The 18,158-nt window shown below is 48.6% G+C and overlaps 1 protein-coding gene across 2 annotated transcripts in view; it reads right to left on the bottom strand.

Moving 5' to 3' along the window:
- The window catches only part of SMOC2 (SPARC related modular calcium binding 2), a 174,522-nt gene that overhangs the window by 89,183 nt on the left and 67,181 nt on the right, over positions 1-18,158 (bottom strand). For both annotated transcript variants that reach the window (XM_053592572.1, XM_053592573.1), the window contains exons 3-4: positions 12,127-12,233; positions 10,556-10,655 (exon numbers count right to left, since the gene is read on the bottom strand). In XM_053592572.1, coding sequence (XP_053448547.1) covers positions 10,556-10,655; positions 12,127-12,233 — 207 coding nt within the window. The remainder of the gene's footprint in view (positions 1-10,555; positions 10,656-12,126; positions 12,234-18,158) is intronic.

The raw sequence follows: 18,158 nt of genomic DNA, 5'->3' as shown, positions 1-18,158 counted from the left end.
AGCTATAGTTCTTTCTTTTCCAACAGAATATTTGTTTTGTTTTTCATAGATAAGAAATGATTTTGAAACAACCAAGTATTTCTTGATAACCTGCTCTGTGATTCAAATAGTTTGCAACACAGAATTTGAAGGAGAGCTTGGCAATATGCTCCTTTCCTCTTCCAACCAACTAGCTCAAAACAAAAAGACCTCTCCCAAACCTACTGCCTTGGCCTCCAGCATCGGAAGACAGCTGACACCACCATCCGAGTCAGTGTGGGCAGAATCCAACTACAAAGGACAGCTCTTCTCTGCCACGCACTTTTGGGAGATAGGATTTGCTGAACTTCAAAGTATCTGGAGCAGGCCTGGTTCCAGGACACAGGGGGAGGATGGAGGCCTGGACTTCAGGGGTGACAAACACAATGCTGTAGGTGGCAACCACTCTGCAAACCACAACCGGTGGCACCTTCAGCAACCGTCCCCAGATATAAGGACTCTGATAAATAACATTCCCCAGATTTCTGGACACATTTGATTTTCTTCCGCTTGTGAGATTTCATCCCATTTATACGCTGCTTCTAAAGGGGTATCTATTTTAGCATTTGGGGTATATATTTCTGGTGGAGAAAATCACAAAATGCAATGTGAGGAAAATGCCCCGGTATCACAAGGAATAATGAGCTATTGAGTCCTGTAGTTCTAAGCACCTGGTTTATACAACTACACTTGGCAATCACTACTCATTGAGAAAACAGCCCAGTGGAGGGAACAGTGTTTTGCTGAGAGTTGGTGGTCAGAGAACTCACTTCACAGGAGAATGGAGGGGTCCATGTGGGGGGCTGCAGCGGATGGGCAGCCTGCTTGACTGGAGGGATTCCCAGGGAGTGTAGGTAAGCCCACCCATGATCACTCCCTTCTTAGAATTCCACATCCAGGCGGATTTACAACATCAGACAACTGTGTCTGGGGCAGTGTGGGGGAAAAGGAGTCATAGGAAAAGGGGCGCTGGGTGGGCCAGGACCCGCAGGGGGACAGGGCCCTTACAGCAATCACGTTTTATGCCCCACTTCAGATGTGGATGCAGCCTGCGCACCACTGTCCTGCTCCCACCTGGGTCTCAGGCACTGCCCTGAGCCCCCTGTGGGGCTGGGGGAGCACGGCCAGGCCCCATGGCCCCTCTCCACACACCAGGCGGGACCAACCAGAGGGCTCAGTGGAGAAGGGTTACATGGAAGGAGAATGATCCATCACCCACGTTCCTGAATACCCAGGTCAAAGGATCCTCCAGACCAGAGGCCACGGCCGCCCCCTGCCCTGTGCTGGGTGAGCTCTGCCCCAGCCAGTGTGGAGAGGCACTCAGGGTCACCCCGACTCCTCACCCACCTGGCTTCTGTCAGATTCTGGGGGCTCAGACACACCCTCTGTGCCTGTCTCAGGAGCAAGGGGCTGGCATGGCCACACTGTGCTCACATAGGACATTCCAGACAGAGCAGGTGACCTTGCCCTGAGACAGGGCTGGGAGAGGTGCTGGCAGGCACTGGTGCTGGTACTGGCCCGTGACCATTCCCGGGATCATGCTGTGTGTTGGGACAGGGCTCTCCCAACGGGTCCCAGGAGGGCGCATCAGTGCCACCTGGACACCTGCTACAGCCTCAGGCTTTGTCCCAGACCTGCTAGCTCAGACCCTGGGGTGGGGCCAGCAATCCAGACTGATGCACAGTGAGATTCAAGGAACAGAGTCCAGGCAGGGCTGGGCTGTGCTTTCTAAAGTCCTCCTCCTTCCACGACTGGGTGGTCACTGTCACCTCCAGCAGCCGGCCTGCCCTGGCCCTATCCTGCCATCACCTCCACCCTGCATGTCTCCCTGGCAGCTTCTGAATTCCGCGGGTAGGGAGACCACACAAGCCAGTTGATTTTCACTCAGTGAACCTGTGTGGTAAGTGCAGCCCTGGTTTTTACTCATTGTGGGTCTAATGATCCTGGCTTTGAATAGTGGGGTTCCTGGTTAGAGGTATGTCAGACCAAAGCAATGTTCTGAATTTCTTAATTTCTAAGTTGAGACTCTGATTATGCCAGATCTGAGCATTTATTTCTCTAAAATTGTAAAACAAGAAAATACATAAATCATAAAGTATTCTTTACAGAAGTCAAGGGACTATTTCTGGACTAACTTCCCGTGAGCGTCAATTCTAAAGCTTGTGCTTTACACACGTTTCCATGTTAAGTCTCACGTATTTCAGTGGAGGGAAAGCAAGTGAGTGCAGCTCTGGCTCCCAAAGAAGCCTCACACATTTTAATAGTTTCACACCTTTCCAGTGTGTAACTATCATAGTTACTCACAGAGGAAAAAAACATGCTGTTGGCAGTACCCATAGCTCAGTGGGTAGGGTGCCGGCTGCATACACCAAGGCTGGTGGGTTCAAACCGGCCTGGGTCAGCTAAACAATAACGACAACTACAACAGAAAAACAGCCGGGGGTTGTAGCAGGCGCCTGGAGTCCCAGCTACTTGGGAGGCTGAGGCAAGAGAATCGCTTAAGCCCAAGAGTTGGAGGTTGCTGTGAGCTGTGACGCCACAGCACTTTACCGAGAGTGACATAATGAGACTCTGTCTCAAAAAAAAAAAGTGTTATTAAAAAGGTGTAGTATCTGTCTAAAAAATAATAAGAATGAAAACTAAAATATTTGTTTTTATGTGCATAAAATAACTCTGAAACGACGCTCCCAATCTTTAAATGGAGCTATATTAATTGGAGCCATTTACTCCAATCAAAAACACCTCTTGATCTAAGAAAACTTTATTGAATATTAGAAAATACAAGAGAAAAGTCTTGCGTGGGCTGAGGATGGTAAAAGAAGGGTTATAGGGTATTCTGTTAAGCTAATGCGGGCTTTGTTACAAAATAGCCACTAAAGGGGTGCCCATGCCTCAAAGGAGCAGGGTGCCTTCCCCATATATTAGAGGTGGTGGGTTCAAACCCAGCCCCAGTCAAAAAAAACTGCAAAAAAAAAAAAATATATATATATGTATATGGAATTTATGGCACAGATATTTTAAAAATATTTTTATATCTGTTTAAGAAGAATTTTACTTAGATGTGAAATACATCCAAAGTATTAATCGGGCAGCACCTCTTTTATTTTCCAACCCATTCAAAGATGAAATAAAGTACTTTCCATTAAAAAAAAAAAACAGCCACTAAATTAAAAGTAAAGTACAATAAAGGCACAGATTATAATAAAAATGCAAGTATTAGGCTCTGGGAAATAGTTTTTTCCTGAAAAGTAGTACAATTAATAAATATTTTTCTTGAATAGTAAAATAGTAACAGCAAAATATTGTCCATCTAGCTGGGTGAAGTAGCTCCCTCCTGTAATCCCAGCACTCTGGGAGGCAGAGGCAGGTGGATCTCTTGAGCTCAGGAGTTCAAGAGCAATCTGAACAAGATCAAGACCCCATCTCTATTCGGGCATTGTGGTAGGCACCTGTCATACCAGAGGCAGGAGGATCTCTGGAGACCAGGAGTTTGAGGTTGTTGCGAGCTATAATGTCATAGCATTCTACCTAGGATGAAAAAGAGAGACTCTGCCTAAAAAAAATATATATATATGTATAGTCAATCAGAGAGCTGACTATTTCAAAGCTAGGTCAGAATTTCAAAAGAAAGTGGAGCAGACAGAGTCCAGGCCCCAATGGGCCGCTGGGCCCAGTGAGCACTGGTGACCCCACCCAGCAAGGGCCGTGCACCTCGGGTCTGTGCGGGGCAAAGCAGGGTCCTCTCATTCCCAAGAGCCGGCCAAGTGTCCTGTGTAGGTAATAACGACACCCTGTGGTGGGCTTTAACATTTTACTTAATTTTTAAAAAAATTCCATATCAATTAAACACCTTAAGAAATTTCCACAATCTGGAACTTTTCTGGGAAATTTTATAAATCCTGCCTCAGCTGTATCCAATTACTATTTGTCTCATCATGGACATAAAGTTTTGTCAATATTAAAAACGTGTTATAAAAATGTGTTATTGGGTAAAAATAATTCATATTTTTCTCTAAAATGCCACAAGTTTTTTCAATAGACAAAATTCGGATTATATTTTCCCCAAGGTTGACATTGGAATCTGATTTCCAAGGTTATCGATTCTCACGGTTCTCACTTCCATGTGGAAAGAGGCTCACTTTTCAGGGCATTTTCTGTAGCCTGTTAAAGTTTTTCTTTGCATTTCCTTGTCAGTATGTTTGAAATATTTTAATAGATGCCATCTTTTCAATAAGAGAACGGTTCAGCCTAAAGAGAAAGCCATTTTGAGGAGAAACAAACAGATAAAATCAAGTTCCTACTGACACTTACCCTTTCCAATCAATTCAAGCAAAGCAACTTGAAGTCTGCATTTTAATAATTTTTATAAAGGAATACTTCAAAGACGTTAGTAACTAACCACAGCTGTCTTGTTAATTTCAATATTTGGGAAATTTAATCTATATGTTTCTTTCAAGATCCTCAGCTATGTAGGGTCCTTAACATAGTACCAAGGAAATTCATGTGAAAAAATGAAAAATACAATTAGCTTCTCCTTACAAATCAAAATTTCTAAGAAACCATTTAGGGTACTCCTACAAACCCCAAATACCATCATTTCAGATGGAGGCCAAATTCAGAAATCACAGTTTAGTTAATATACATCACGTAGCTAACGGTATTAAACGTGATTCAAAGTCCTCTGTCACTTCCATTAGGGCCTCCCCCAAACCCAGGTTTAGAAATCCCTGGGATAAGTGACCATGATACCCACAAGCAGAGACTCACATTTGGACCATCAGAGTAAACTCCTGGACAGACCAGGACCTGCTCACTCCTGCCACAGGTAATACAAAGACTTCAGAACCAAATTGTACATTCTGATGTTACAAAATTTTTTAGGAAGCAAACAGGGTCAGATAGAAGAGTCCCTCTCCCACACTGTGAGAAAAGTTGCTGACACATTTGTACAGCTAGGCGGGGTCCAGCCGGACAGTGTCCGCTCTACAGGGACATCCCCTGGGACTGTGTGCACAGGGCCTGGCCCTTGGTATTGAAAGGCGGGCACCTGCCGCCGCACCCCAGCTGCTTCTGTTTCTCATCCGTAACTCGAAATCTGTAGCTTCTTCCAAACACGCAGCTCCAGCTGGGCTACGTAGGAAGACTTTGGATGCTGAAATATTGAAGACTCCTGCGTGCAGGTTCAGCTGACTGTACCTTCAACCACTTTGCACCTGTGCCAGGAAGACGCTTCTTGGCCAGGGCACACAGCTGCAGAGGAGAGATGAGATTAAAAACTTGAAGATACTTCCAAACTGTAGAGAATAGGCCAGCTACAAAAATCCTCCGTTAGAAAAAAGGCCTTTGGGCGGTGCCTGTGGCTCAGTGAGTAGGGCGCCAGCCCCATATGCCGAGGGTGGCGGGTTCAGGCCCAGCCCCGGCCAAACTGCAACCAAAAAATAGCCAGGTGTTGTGGCGGGCACCTGTAGTCCCAGCTGCTCGGGAGGCTGAGGCAAGAGAATCGCGTAAGCCCAAGAGTTAGAAGTTGCTGTGAGCTGTGTGACGCCACGGCACTCTACCCGAGGGCGGTACAGTGAGACTCTGTCTCTACAAAAAAAGAAAAAAGGCCTTTGCTTTTATTCAGCTCTGCTCCTGCCCGCAGCAATGTTAGTCTTCAAATCTTTGGAGAAACAAACAAACAAAAAGGATATCCCTGCAGAAGGCACACAGATCACCTATATCTCCAGGGAGGTGTGAAGCCCGGACCTCCACCTCCAGCATGAAAGACGTAAAGCAAACACTCAGTGCAGACCCTGCTGTGCACCACACCTGCCCTGAACTCTGGGCACGAGGTGACTCCAGAAGTGTAAACCATCTGCAACTCTGGCAGGTCTAAATCAACAGTGCTCTGCAAGCAAAGTGCCAGAAACCCCTGCTCCCAGCAGGGCGAGACAGATAATGCAGAAGGAAGGTTTGTGGTGCTCAGCTGAAACACAGTTTGTCACTGACCTCACAGCTCACCCCCAGAGGGGCTCTCCAAAAAGCCCTTCATCTCTGGGCTCACCCTCTCCTGTGCCTGACTAAGGGCATCTGGGGAATAAATGGTGGGGACCAGCCTGTTCTGCCCCTTCCTGCCACAGGTCCAATAGGATGCTTCCATTATTCTTATTTCTCAGGAACCATCTCTCCTGCAAGGCGGTGCCAGACACCTCTGAGCAAAGCAAGCGGCACCCTCTCCGCCCTCTGCATCCAGTCCAGACCACCTGCTCCTCACCAGGGACATACTCAGAGAGCCGCTGATGCCGGCTTAGTTAATCAGCAGTGAGTGAGAGTGGGCGGGAGAGGCCTGCAGGTGTTCTAGATACCAGGGTGTCAGCAGAATCGTTTACTGAGACAGAAGACGACTTTCTTAGGAATCCCACCATTGTTAAATAATTCAAAATCATTAGAAAGCAGGTGTCAGTAGGGTTGAAGGGGCTGGATTTGACACCCCCAAACTTTTGGTGCTATTCAAAATTCCTGTTGATCATGCCCCAGTCTCCACTCCGAAGTCACAGGTTTTGTTGGCTGGAAAGAAAGGCAAGGCCTTCACTCAGCAGCTGTGCGATCTGAGCCACGGCTGTCGGCGCCAGGTTGACCATCAAAGATTTGTGGTGACGTGGTTAGAGCTATGGACATGAACGTCCTTTCAATTCACTGAGAAAATTCAATGTGGCCTGGGAGGGGCAACTCCCACCTTCTTGTCCCTGAAGGACAATTGCTGGAGGCCAGTTCCTTGGACTGCCCACACACTGGACCTTCATTCGGGACTGGGCAGAGATGTCAGCTAGTCACAGTGCCTCAAAGATGGGAGTTATAATTGGAAGACCATATTTAAACTCATGTTTTTCTTATAAATAAGGAATTGAAGGCCCAACAAATTTAGATATTATAAAGCAGCCTGGCTCTGTGACTCCTGGAAGGAACAGCGGATGGGCTGTATCTGGAGGGGGTGCGGGTTATGGAAACAAAGTATTAGATCTACTGCTTACAACCCTGAGGCTGAGGAACTTTTCCCACCTGGGAGCAGTAGGCGGGCACCCAAGTGAGGCTGCTGTCAGGTGCCGAACGCAGGGCCCTGGGGGCCAGCGCTGTGCTCCTTACTTCTACATGGTCACAGCAGGTGCTCAGGACCCTGGTAGGAGCTGTCCTCTCCACCCCTCCTGAGCACCCCAACACTCCTTAGTTGTGGGGTCTCAGCCCTCCCTGATCCCGGGGCAGGGTCCTCTCCTCTCCTACCTCCTCCCACCTGCCCTGAGTGTCTCACTTGGTTCCCCCCCTAAAAATCCTCAGGGAAGGTATCAGGTCAATGTTAATCTATGGAGAGAATCCAACCCGGGGTGCTCCCCCTTGCAATGGTGTTTACATGTTTTAACATTTTTAATTTTTGAAATATTGATATTTACACCCTTCAGAAAAGTACACCAGACATGGATGTGCTCACAGTGACCCACACCAACCAGTGACCGCGAGGACAGCGCCCAGGGTAAGGGAAGGTGTCCCAGCCCAGCGCCTCTTTCCAACCACAAAATGCCCCTCCCAGAAGCACCCCGTGGCTGTCTGTGTGGTGTCCCGCCCAGGGCTGAGAGCGTGGATGGACTCGTGGTTAAGGGTGCCTCTGTGAGCGACTCCTTTCACTCCTGAGGGCCACACCACTGGGGCGTATTCCCTCTGCAGTGTCCATCATCACCCTGCAGCACAAACCCAGCACCTGCCGTTGCTCTCCAGCCAGAAGCTGACGGACCCAGGCTGGTTTCCAGTGTCTGGCTGCCACAGGTCTCACCTCTGGGGACACTCCCAAGTCTCTCTTGCTACACTAGTCAACGCCCTTCTCCTGGGCTCACTCCTGGACAGGAATAGCTGGGCCCCAGTTACCTATCTACAAGGGGCAGAGCTGATTTTGCGAGGGGCATTTCCAGTGCATGCTGCATAGTAGGGACAGCCTGTCCTCTGTCCCCTCTGGGAGGCACAGAGACAGGCTGCTTCCTCTCCGCTAGGTGGGCAGGTGTTAGAGAATCTCCCTGGTTAATTGTCATGTCCCTGGTCCTGAGGATACCAAGCACTTTCTCCCATCCTTACTGGTCCTTTCTCTTTCCTCTATAAAAGCCGCCTGTTGAAGACTTTGACCATCTTTCTGCAAAATTGTCTCATCATCTCTGATAGGAATTTACCCACTTTACATTGATGGATTCAAAATACCTAATTGTGAAATAAAGGTACCCATCCCCTTTTAAAGGTCTTTCTTGGACAGCTGAGAGGTGACAGGATTGGGGCCAGCCCCCTGACCAAGTCCACTGGAGTCTCCCAGGGCACAAATCCTATTTCCCTCCCCACGTGGCCCACCTGGCGTGTTTGCTTGTGTTCTAACAAACACACACAGATGCACATTCTAAGCATTTAAATTACTAGAGCTCATTTAATCTCATTTTCATATTTCTATAACTTTATGGAGTGCACTTATGGTAAGCGTGGTGTAAATTTGATTGGCAAAAGATAATTCATTGAATGCTGAAGTCGACTCAAATTTACTGAACTTGGCAAACATCACCCTGTCATTGGCAGAGGGTGGCCATGTATGAGCTGCAACGTGCCCAGAGGATGAGCTCCCCACAGCACACATGATTAATCACAATCTCAGACAAAGCGATGCACCAGCTTCTGCTCCTCTGCATTATTTGTGAGGGTCCTGCCAATATCTGGGAAGAAGCTAAATTGCACAATGAAAAGCTTGTAAGTCCCTCCTGGAATGGAGGGCGCACTTAATCCTCCCATAACTCTCCCTTAAATTTCAGAATTCCTCAGCGCTTCACCACAGATCCATAAAGTTTCTGAAACTGTTCCCAACACGACACCTGTGTTTCCACACCCACATGCACAGAATAAAAGCATGGAGTGCAGCTGGGGGATTAAGAGAGCTTTTCCATCACACTGTAGGAGATTTGGAACACACTGGTCATACCAACCAGGAGGACCAGGTGTGAGATGCCACCTGCCAGGCTGGCAGTGAGGGCACAGCCTCAGAACCACATCTCTAAGTGGCACCTCGGCCAGCCCGAGGCAGGTTGCTGGGGGGACGCCCCTCTGGTCCGCAGCCTCTGATCTGAAACGCGCAGCTTCCTGCTCAATAGCATTTTCCACCTAACAAATGACAGACTTCAACGTAAAAGAATATTCTTTCTTCCCTTATCTACTTCTTTCACCAAAAAATCCACATGAGTAGTTTAAAAAAAAAGGTAGAACATTCCTATATAGAGAATGTTCCTGATACCTGGCTGAAAAAAAAATAATAGGAGGGCACAGTACACAGATTCGACTCCAGAAACAAAGCACTCTGTAGAGAGGCACAGAATCTTCTGCACAGGGTTTTCTAAGAAAGCCCTTCAGACCCTACTTAATTTTTCAGATGGCATCACTAAATCGCGGAGACGTCCACTCTGCTCTCTCCTCCATAGAATAAGGCCCAGCCCTGCACGCTGCCATGGGGACGGGACAGCACCTGAGTGGAGCTCAGCGTCACACGGTCACTCTGTTTTTCTTTTTCATTTTGCCCATGAATTTGTAAAAGAACTACTAGATGCAAATGTCAACTTACTAAAAATAGGTTTTCAGCACTTTTTAGGCCCTGAATGACAGAACGGTTTTTAGAAATAAATATGTATTGTGAGTTCCATGTTCTGCATACCCTTAGGTCTTTCAGTAAAGACCAGTGAATAGAAACGTGTGATTTTGAGTGACTGTGAATTATAAATGTTCTCATTCTCACAGAAGCTGCCGGCAGTCGAGAGTCTGACCTGTTTCAATATTTTACCAGGGAACAATGTTTTATGCTTTATTGTTGTTATATAAAGAGGTTTTGCCTCTTAACCATGTAACTGGGGAATTTGGATGGATATGTCATGAAGTACCTGCATAAACGGTCTGTTAACTTTCCCCCCAAATTAGTCAGACTGGGGCTACGGATTAAATGGAAATGATCTGAATCATCTGCAGTATTTTTAATAAAATATTAAGGGAAAAGGTAACAGTTCATGGACCCTGACCCTGATAATTTTGTTACTTTCAGCACATTAAGCCTTCTTCTGAGTTGTGAAATAACTCAAACCATTTGCATATTGGCCCATGAAGAATTACCCATACATATAAACATACATATAAAACCTGAAATTTTCACTTTCGTGGCCAAAGAAAACTTTTGGTCACTTCCTCTAGTGACTACCGTTTTGTGGTGATTCTTACAATTAAGATTCTGAACCACCAACCTCTCAAGATCCAGTCCCAGGTGTCAGCTTTGGTGAGCTGCGCTTGCCCCCGTGCAAACACGGGTCTCTGCTTTTCTCCCCTTACAAACAAGGTTCTACGACCTCAGAGGCTTCATCCAGTGACCTACCCACCCCGCCACCATTGCTGACCATCCACCTAAACGGAATCTCCTTCTGGACTGCAACGTAGGCGAGATGCTCAGAAGACGCAGCAGATTGTTTCCCACAGAACGTTCCTCTCCAGAGTCAATCGGACCTACCCGGACACCTGGGCGTCTTGTGGGCCACGGCCGTGCCGCTGATAGGCCTTCCGTTGGGTGTGACACACCAGCAGTAGCCTGTGTAGCTGTGACACTGGACCTGCGGGGAGGAACAGACAGGTGAGGTCTCCTGGGGCTGGTACCTAGCACCTGGCGGTGCGAGGCCATTTCTGCTCCCCACGGATCATCTCAGAGAGATCTCAGTGCACCCCATGCTCTCTAGGCCTCTGCCCACTTCTTACGGCAGTGTACTGCTTCAGACCAGGATTGGAGGGGAGGAGTGACTACAGCGCCCACACTGTGTGTGCAGGGCACCTGGACTGTGCCTATGAATGAAGAAACCCAGGCCCAGAGAGGTCAGGAGACTTGCTCAGGGGCCTGTAGGACCCTGGCAGGGCTGGGGCAGGGGGCTAGTGTCCAGCCACAGGCAGGGTGCAACCCACCCCAGACCACTAGAGGCCAGAACCAGGTGCCTCCTTTAGCATCAACCTCTGTGTTTTTCTCTCTTTCTTTCTCTCCTTGCCTCTCAAAGGTCAAACAATTATTGTAAAAACATAGAACTTACATTAGTATCTGATTGGTCATCGACATGGTAAATAGCAGGCTCTCTTTTGCATTTCTGCCATAGTGTTAGTTGGCATTATATTTTAGAGACTTTTTCTTAATAAGGAATAATAGCTTTGAAAACACTCAAAGTAAGAACCAGTAAAATGACTTTTTTTCTTCTGGGTACATAGCTACTTGGACTCTACCTTGCAAATTCAAACAAAATAACCTGATCATTTGTACCCTTAGTGTTAATCTGAAATTAAAAAAAAAAAACCCTCTGGATGGCACCTTCCACCACCAATTTGGGCATAAACCTGGCGTGGCTCAGGGCCTGTCCGTGAACCCATCAGGTCAAATCGCTCCTGGCACAGATGCTACACAACTTCCAGTGTGTGCTCTCACGTAATTAAAATTAAACCACAATTAAATTCCAAGCAGTGAGCCAGGTTGGCAAGGTCTAATTAGCCTCTTTACAGAAGCTGCTCCACAGGTAGACTCACACAGTAACAAAGGTGTGGACGGCAGCGACACTGAGGGAACACCAGAACCAAGTACACGAATTCAGGTCTGTTTAGCAACTTAGGCTCATTATGAATTAACCCTAAAATGGAGAATAATGCTGCTCCCTCCTACCCCTGGCCTCCTGCTCCCCGCACTGCCCCGTGGCCCACATGCAGAGGTCCCCAGGGTAACCTGGCTGTGCCCCCTACACTGCCGCTGGCCCAGGTGCAGAGCTCCCCAGGGTGACCTGGCTGTGCCCCTGCACTGCCCCTAGCCCAGATGCAGAGCTCCCCAGGGTGACCTGGCTGTGCCCCCCGCACTGCCGCCGGCCCAGGCGCAGAGCTCCCCAGGGTGACCTGGCTGTGCCCCCCGCACTGCCACCGGCCCAGGCGCAGAGCTCCCCAGGGTGACCTGGCTGTGCCCCCCGCACTGCCGCCGGCCCAGGCGCAGAACTCCCCAGGGTGACCTGGCTGTGCCCCCCGCACTGTCCCCGGCCCAGGTGCAGAGCTCCCCAGGGTGACCTGGCTGTAGGTGCCATCTTCGTTGCATTCTGGGATAAATACTTGCTGGAACTCCTTCCGAGCTTGCTCCTGGGTATACTTCCTCTCGGCCACACACCTAGACATGTCTGCAGGAAAGAAGGAGGGGGCAGCCGTTATGCAACTACTGGTGGGTACAGGAGACACCAGATTGGAGTCCAGACCCCAGGGCGGCTCCCAGCATGTTGCTGAGCAGAGCCCCAGGAGGAGGGGTAGAGCTGTGTCTGTCCGGGGGGAGGGGTACAACAGCAGGGCCATTCCCCACACTGAGTGTGTACAGGCACTGAGGGTCTGCCGCCCATGGGGACAGGTGGACCCTGCTTCCTGGAGGTGAAAAAATGATGGCTGTGTGGCCAGTGAGGGCAGGCCCTCCCTAGTCCACCGACACCCATCGGTAATCCAGAACCAAGTCCAGACAGAGCAGGGGCTGGGTCTAGAAGCCACTGTTAAAATCAGACCTAATGGAAGGTTCCCTCATGGGGACCTTCCATGCCCAGCCTTGTCCAGCCCAGGGCCGCTGTCCTCACCAAGGCCACCTCTGCCGGGAACTTGCTCATCGCCTTCCTCTGCATCTGAGTGTCCTGGGACCTCAGAGTGGGTAGCAGCTCCTACCTCAGCCAATTTCACATGGAATGTCAGGCAATCGGGGAGACAAAAGGGATCCGACATCCTGAAACACTCCTCTGCCCCCCAAAGGCTGATGGATCATGTGAACATCACTGTAGCATTAAAAATCTTCAGGAAGCACCACACTGTTGCTGCTAATCAGGAGGTGTCCCCGGGTTGGGGTACAGTGGTGAAGGTGGGAGGGTCTAAACACTACTCAGAAGGTGTCCCCAGGGGCAAAATATGGGGTGAAGGTGGGAGGGTCTAAACACTGCTCAGAGGTGTCCTGGGGACAGGCTATGATGGTGAAGGCGGGAGGGTCTAAAACCCTACTCAGGAGGTGTCACCAGGTTGGGGTACAGGGTGAAGGTGGGAGGGTCTAAACCCTACTCAGGAGGTGGCCCCAGGTCGGGGTACAGTGGTGAAGGTGGGAGGGTCTAAACCCTACTCAGGAGGTGTCACCAGGTCGGGATACAGGGTGAAGGTGGGAGGGTCTAAACCCTACCCAGAGGTGTCCCCAGGTTGGGGTACGGGGTGAAGGTGGGAGCGTGTAAACATAGACAAGCCCATCTGCTCTCTGGGAAAAACTGCCCAGGAGACAGAGACATTCAAACCAACAACACAAGACCCGTGGGTGCCATGGGGGAGCATCTTTCCTCCTTTCAGCACCCACGGGACAGGACTGAGGCATCTGAGGACCCCGAGGCCCAGTGGTCGCTGACGCTGTTTTCAGACGCAGCCCACAGGGCCCGACTGTCTGACGTGGGAGGACAGAGGGTGTTCTGAGGAACAGGCACCCCAACTTGAGAAGGAGGTCACTCTGTGTGCTGGAGGCTGCAGGCCCCAGGACACCACCGACAGCACAGGCCTGACTCCTTGGGTGTCAAGTCACAAAGTTCATTTGAATTTAAAACTGGAAAGGAATCTCTTTCCTGATGATCTCCAGTCCCCAGGTCTTGAGAGAGCGTAAAGGCCTTTCTGACTCCAAGAGGCACATCTTCTAGGGTTTTCCCTCCTGTCTTCAGATGGTGACTTTTTGACTCCCTTGTGGTTAAAAACCGCTGGCTGTGACAAAATGCTGTTCTGGGCACCAGCTCAAGGTCGCTGGCTCTTTGTGGTGGCTCTGACAGGTGCAGTGTGCTGAGCACAGGCTCTGCCACCACGGGTCCTTCAAAGCCGCTACCCCACCTGTCTTGGGCTTTTGCAGAACCTCTGGGCAGCAGGAGGAGTCAGGGGCCTGTCGTCCTGCCTGGGGCCCCCAGCCCAGGGGTGCATTTTGGCCCGGCTGTCTTGGCCATGTGTGGTTTTAGTACCACCTGTGTTTTAGCTGAGAAGAAAGGCTCACTTTGCTGGACTTCTGTCTTTTGGGTTTTTTTTTAGTATAACTTGTGGTTTTGACCATCCAAACGGAAAAGAAATACAGGCTCTAGATTGCAAGGTCTCGGGGCAGAGTTCAAATGATTTCTAATATTTGAGCCATCATGGATCACACCGGAAGAGCATGAGTTTTCCAAACAACCTGAGGCTTGGTCTGGCCCGGACTTCTTTCCAAGACTTCATATTTTCTGCTGATCAGACAGTTCTCAAATCTGTAGCTGTTGAGTTCGGGAGCACATTGATCCCAAGCTTATGTCCAGCATATGGCAGACCAGCTCGTCACAGGAAACAACGGAGACAGAGGCCGGAGGCGATGTGCCTGTGCACGGAAGCCACAGGGAAGTCAGCAGTTGCCTGGCTGAACTAAAACGCTGGCCAGGGAGCCTCCTGTTACAGCTTGTTGGCCCATTTCTTATTCCTTATTCAAGATACTCTGTGTTACCTCAAGATCTTTACTTCTGAAAGGTCCAAAGAGCAGCTGCCAGATCAATTCCACTGAGAGGCACAAACCACAGGGGCTTTCCACTCAAACACGGTAACATCTCCCTTCTATTCCCACCATCACTGTAAACGACTGTGAGCTTACTGTGTACACACCGTAGTCTAGATTAAACGTCCCTCTTCATAAAAATCATCATATTATACACACCCTCAAAATTATATTATTTCCAACTTTCTAATTTTTTAATCACTTTTGAAAGAATGGAATAGAAAGCTCCATTGTTCTCCCCTTGAAACTTAATTTACAGGTGATACATTTCTAACCTAACTACATTTTTACTGTATATTATTTTTGTAGTTAAGTTAAAAATTAAGCAGATCCCTAATTGTTCAGTGACCTTGTTGAAAATCTCGTCTGGATACTTTCTTGCCAATTGTTTGGATATTAAATCCCCCAAACAAAAGCAATATAATTTTTTATTATGGTGCTACTGCATATAACAACATTCACCATTTTAACCATTTTTAAGTGTCCAGCTTAGTATGTTCAGAATACAGTACAACCTTTACCTCTACCTAGTCCAGAACATCTTCCTCACCCCAAAAGGAGACCCTTTGCCCATTAAGCAGTCACTTCGCCTTTCCCTCTCACCCCAAGCCCCAGACTTTTAATCTGCCTCTGTCTCTATGGATTTGCCCATTCTGAGCATTTACTATAACTGGAACCCTGTGATCTGTGCCCTTCTGTGCTGACTTCCTCCTCTAGCCGTGCTGTTTCCCCGTTCCCCTGAGGCACAGCCTCCCTGTGGCTGAATGGCGCCCCACTGCCCACCATTACTCCGCTGACCGACACTGGGGTTTCCCTTCTTTTGGCCATTACAAATAATGCTGTTATCCACATTTCACATGCAAATTTTTGTTTGAACATCTGTTTTCATGTCTTTTGCGTGTATGCCTAGGGTAGAATTCATGGGCCATCCGGCAATTCTGTATTTACCTTAGAAGGCGGCACCAGATGTTTCGTACAAGGACTGAACCATTTGATGTTCCAGTGACTGTGGAAATGTATTCCAATTCTCTCACCAATATTTATTTTGTCTTTTCTTTTAATTGTCATGGCATCTTAGTGGGCATGAAGTGGTATGGCATATTTTGGATTATAGTACTTCTTTACTTGGTCAATATTGACCTCATGGGAAAACCTATCTTAACTGAAAACTATAATATTAATATTTTAATTAAATATTATTTTAATTTAATCCTCTAATCAAAGAATTTAATCACTTTTCACTAAACCAGAGAAAAACTATCTGATGCAAATTTGGTTATATGTTTTTGCTCTTCCCTGAAAGAGTCGGGGCCTTAACCCTATAGATTTCACCGTGGTGCTCGCCAAGGCCTCAGGAACAAAGGCTTTTAATAAAAACTTTTTATGTAGTTTTGGTTAAGATTTTTATAAGCAATTCATTCCTAGCAGGTTGTTGGGTTTTTTTCCCCTCTTAATTACAAAGTAAAATAGTTTCAGTGGGCTCACAAGTTTGTTTGTGTATCAGGCTAAGTTAGTCATGGAAATTATCAAAATGCAGTGCTCGTGACAAAGCAGAATAAATTAAGTTTTAAATGATTATTTCTGATAATGGTCTTCTTTTAAACAGGAAAGAAATAACTTCCTACTTTTGCTCTTTCAAAATAAGATTAAGCAGTAATCAGAAGAGAACTTTACTGAACATTTTACATAGAAGAATTTTGGAAAGCAACAATGAAAAGGAACAGTTAAAAGGGAGCTTTACAGGAGCTTCTTCAAATCCAGGTCAGGGAGCGGTGATATCAGTAGGTGATCCTGACCTAAGCCTGGGGAGCTCCACTGTCAGGGACTCGTGTCTCCACCAGAACAGGGTGATACAAACACACCAAGCCAGACAAAAACGAGTCCAGGCTTCTCCGAGCTTTCCCAGCTTTTTCCGTTTATGCCAGAGATCACGTGTGGAACCTTCCTTCACCAAGCTTCCTACTGCAATAGGCAGAGACTCTTGGGACATGTGTGCTATTATTGTGTCCCACTCACATACAAAGAATGAGAAGCTGTCCTAGACGCTCTCCTGGTCAGCAGGTGTACTGCACCTAGACTTGGCATGGCCACTGGAAATGGTCATGGGTGTCCACACTATGAGGTCAAGGTTGGTTTCCACTAATGTCTCCTCATGACCAGTGCAGGGCTGCTGTGGGCACCATTGGTTTAAGAAGACTACAGACTGAGAGCACAGGTGGCTCCCAGACCACGGATGCTCACTGGACCAAGAGCACAGGTGGCTTCCAGACCACGGATGCCCACTGGACCAAGAGCGCAGTTGGCTCCCAGACCACGGATGCCCACTGTACCGAGAGCGCAGGTGGCTCCCAGACCACGGATGCCCACTGTACCGAGAGCGCAGGTGGCTCCCAGACCACGGATGCCCACTGGACCGAGAGCGCAGGTGGCTCCCAGACCACAGATGCCCACTGGACCGAGAGCGCAGGTGGCTCCCAGACCATGGATGCCCACTGGACTGAGAGCACAGGTGGCTCCCAGACCACGGATGCCCACTGGACCAAGAGCGCAGGTGGCTTCCAGACCACGGATGCCCACTGGACCAAGAGCGCAGGTGGCTCCCAGACCACGGATGCCCACTGGATCAAGAGTGCAGGTGGCTCCCAGACCACGGATGCCCACTGGACCAAGAGCTCAGGGCTCCCAGACCACAGATGCCCACTGGATCAAGAGCGCAGGTGGCTCCCAGACCACAGATGCCCACTGGACCAAAAGCACAGGTGGCTCTCAGACCGCACAGGCACACTCTCCCTTTGCAGTGGGGAGATAGGAGCCTTCAGAGCAGTGTACCACTCATCTCTACTGGCAGCAGATGAAGGCAGACATGGTGGTTTAAAAGCTGTAATTTTTTATAGACCCCTAAAGGCCAGACTCAGGGAAGAATCAAGGATGCTGGGCTGCAGCATCCCACCACATGGACAGCACATCCTGCCCCACCCTGATGGATGGACGTGCTGAGACAGGAGCTGGCACTTCCCAGCAAGCTGCCTCTCCCACTGCCATAGCTAAAGCAGCAAACGAGCTCATCTAGCAAAACCTCCTGACTCAGCTCAGATCTGGGGAGAGAGGGACTGACATCTTCATTTTAATTAAAGATTCTCATGGCAAATGAATAAATGCAACAACAAAATTATACTAGGCTACCCCTATGTATATGGTGGAGGTTCCCAAATTCTAAAGGAAAAATTAAGGCAAACTTCAAACCATTGCTAGAACATATTACAGTATTCACATAGAAACAACTGAGCATAGACGTCTCTGCGATGGTAACTGTGATTGCCAATGCATCACAATAGATCATTAGGCAAGTAGCCACCCCGTCCATCGTTGAGAAGTTTATCACTTCCCAGAGTGGGGAAGCCCGTGAGGCTGGGCTGTCATCTCCCTGCTCTGTGACCACAGGTGCCACCAATGCAGACAGAGGAGGGTCTTAGTGTTCAGTGACATTCCCGGAACATCCTGTTGTTTCTGATCAAGGCTTGAGCGTGACAGGAGGGCACCA

The sequence above is a fragment of the Nycticebus coucang genome, chromosome 5, assembly GCF_027406575.1.
Source record: "Nycticebus coucang isolate mNycCou1 chromosome 5, mNycCou1.pri, whole genome shotgun sequence".
Classification (NCBI taxonomy): Eukaryota; Metazoa; Chordata; class Mammalia; order Primates; family Lorisidae; genus Nycticebus; species Nycticebus coucang.
This window is presented reverse-complemented; position numbering and strand designations above follow the sequence as displayed.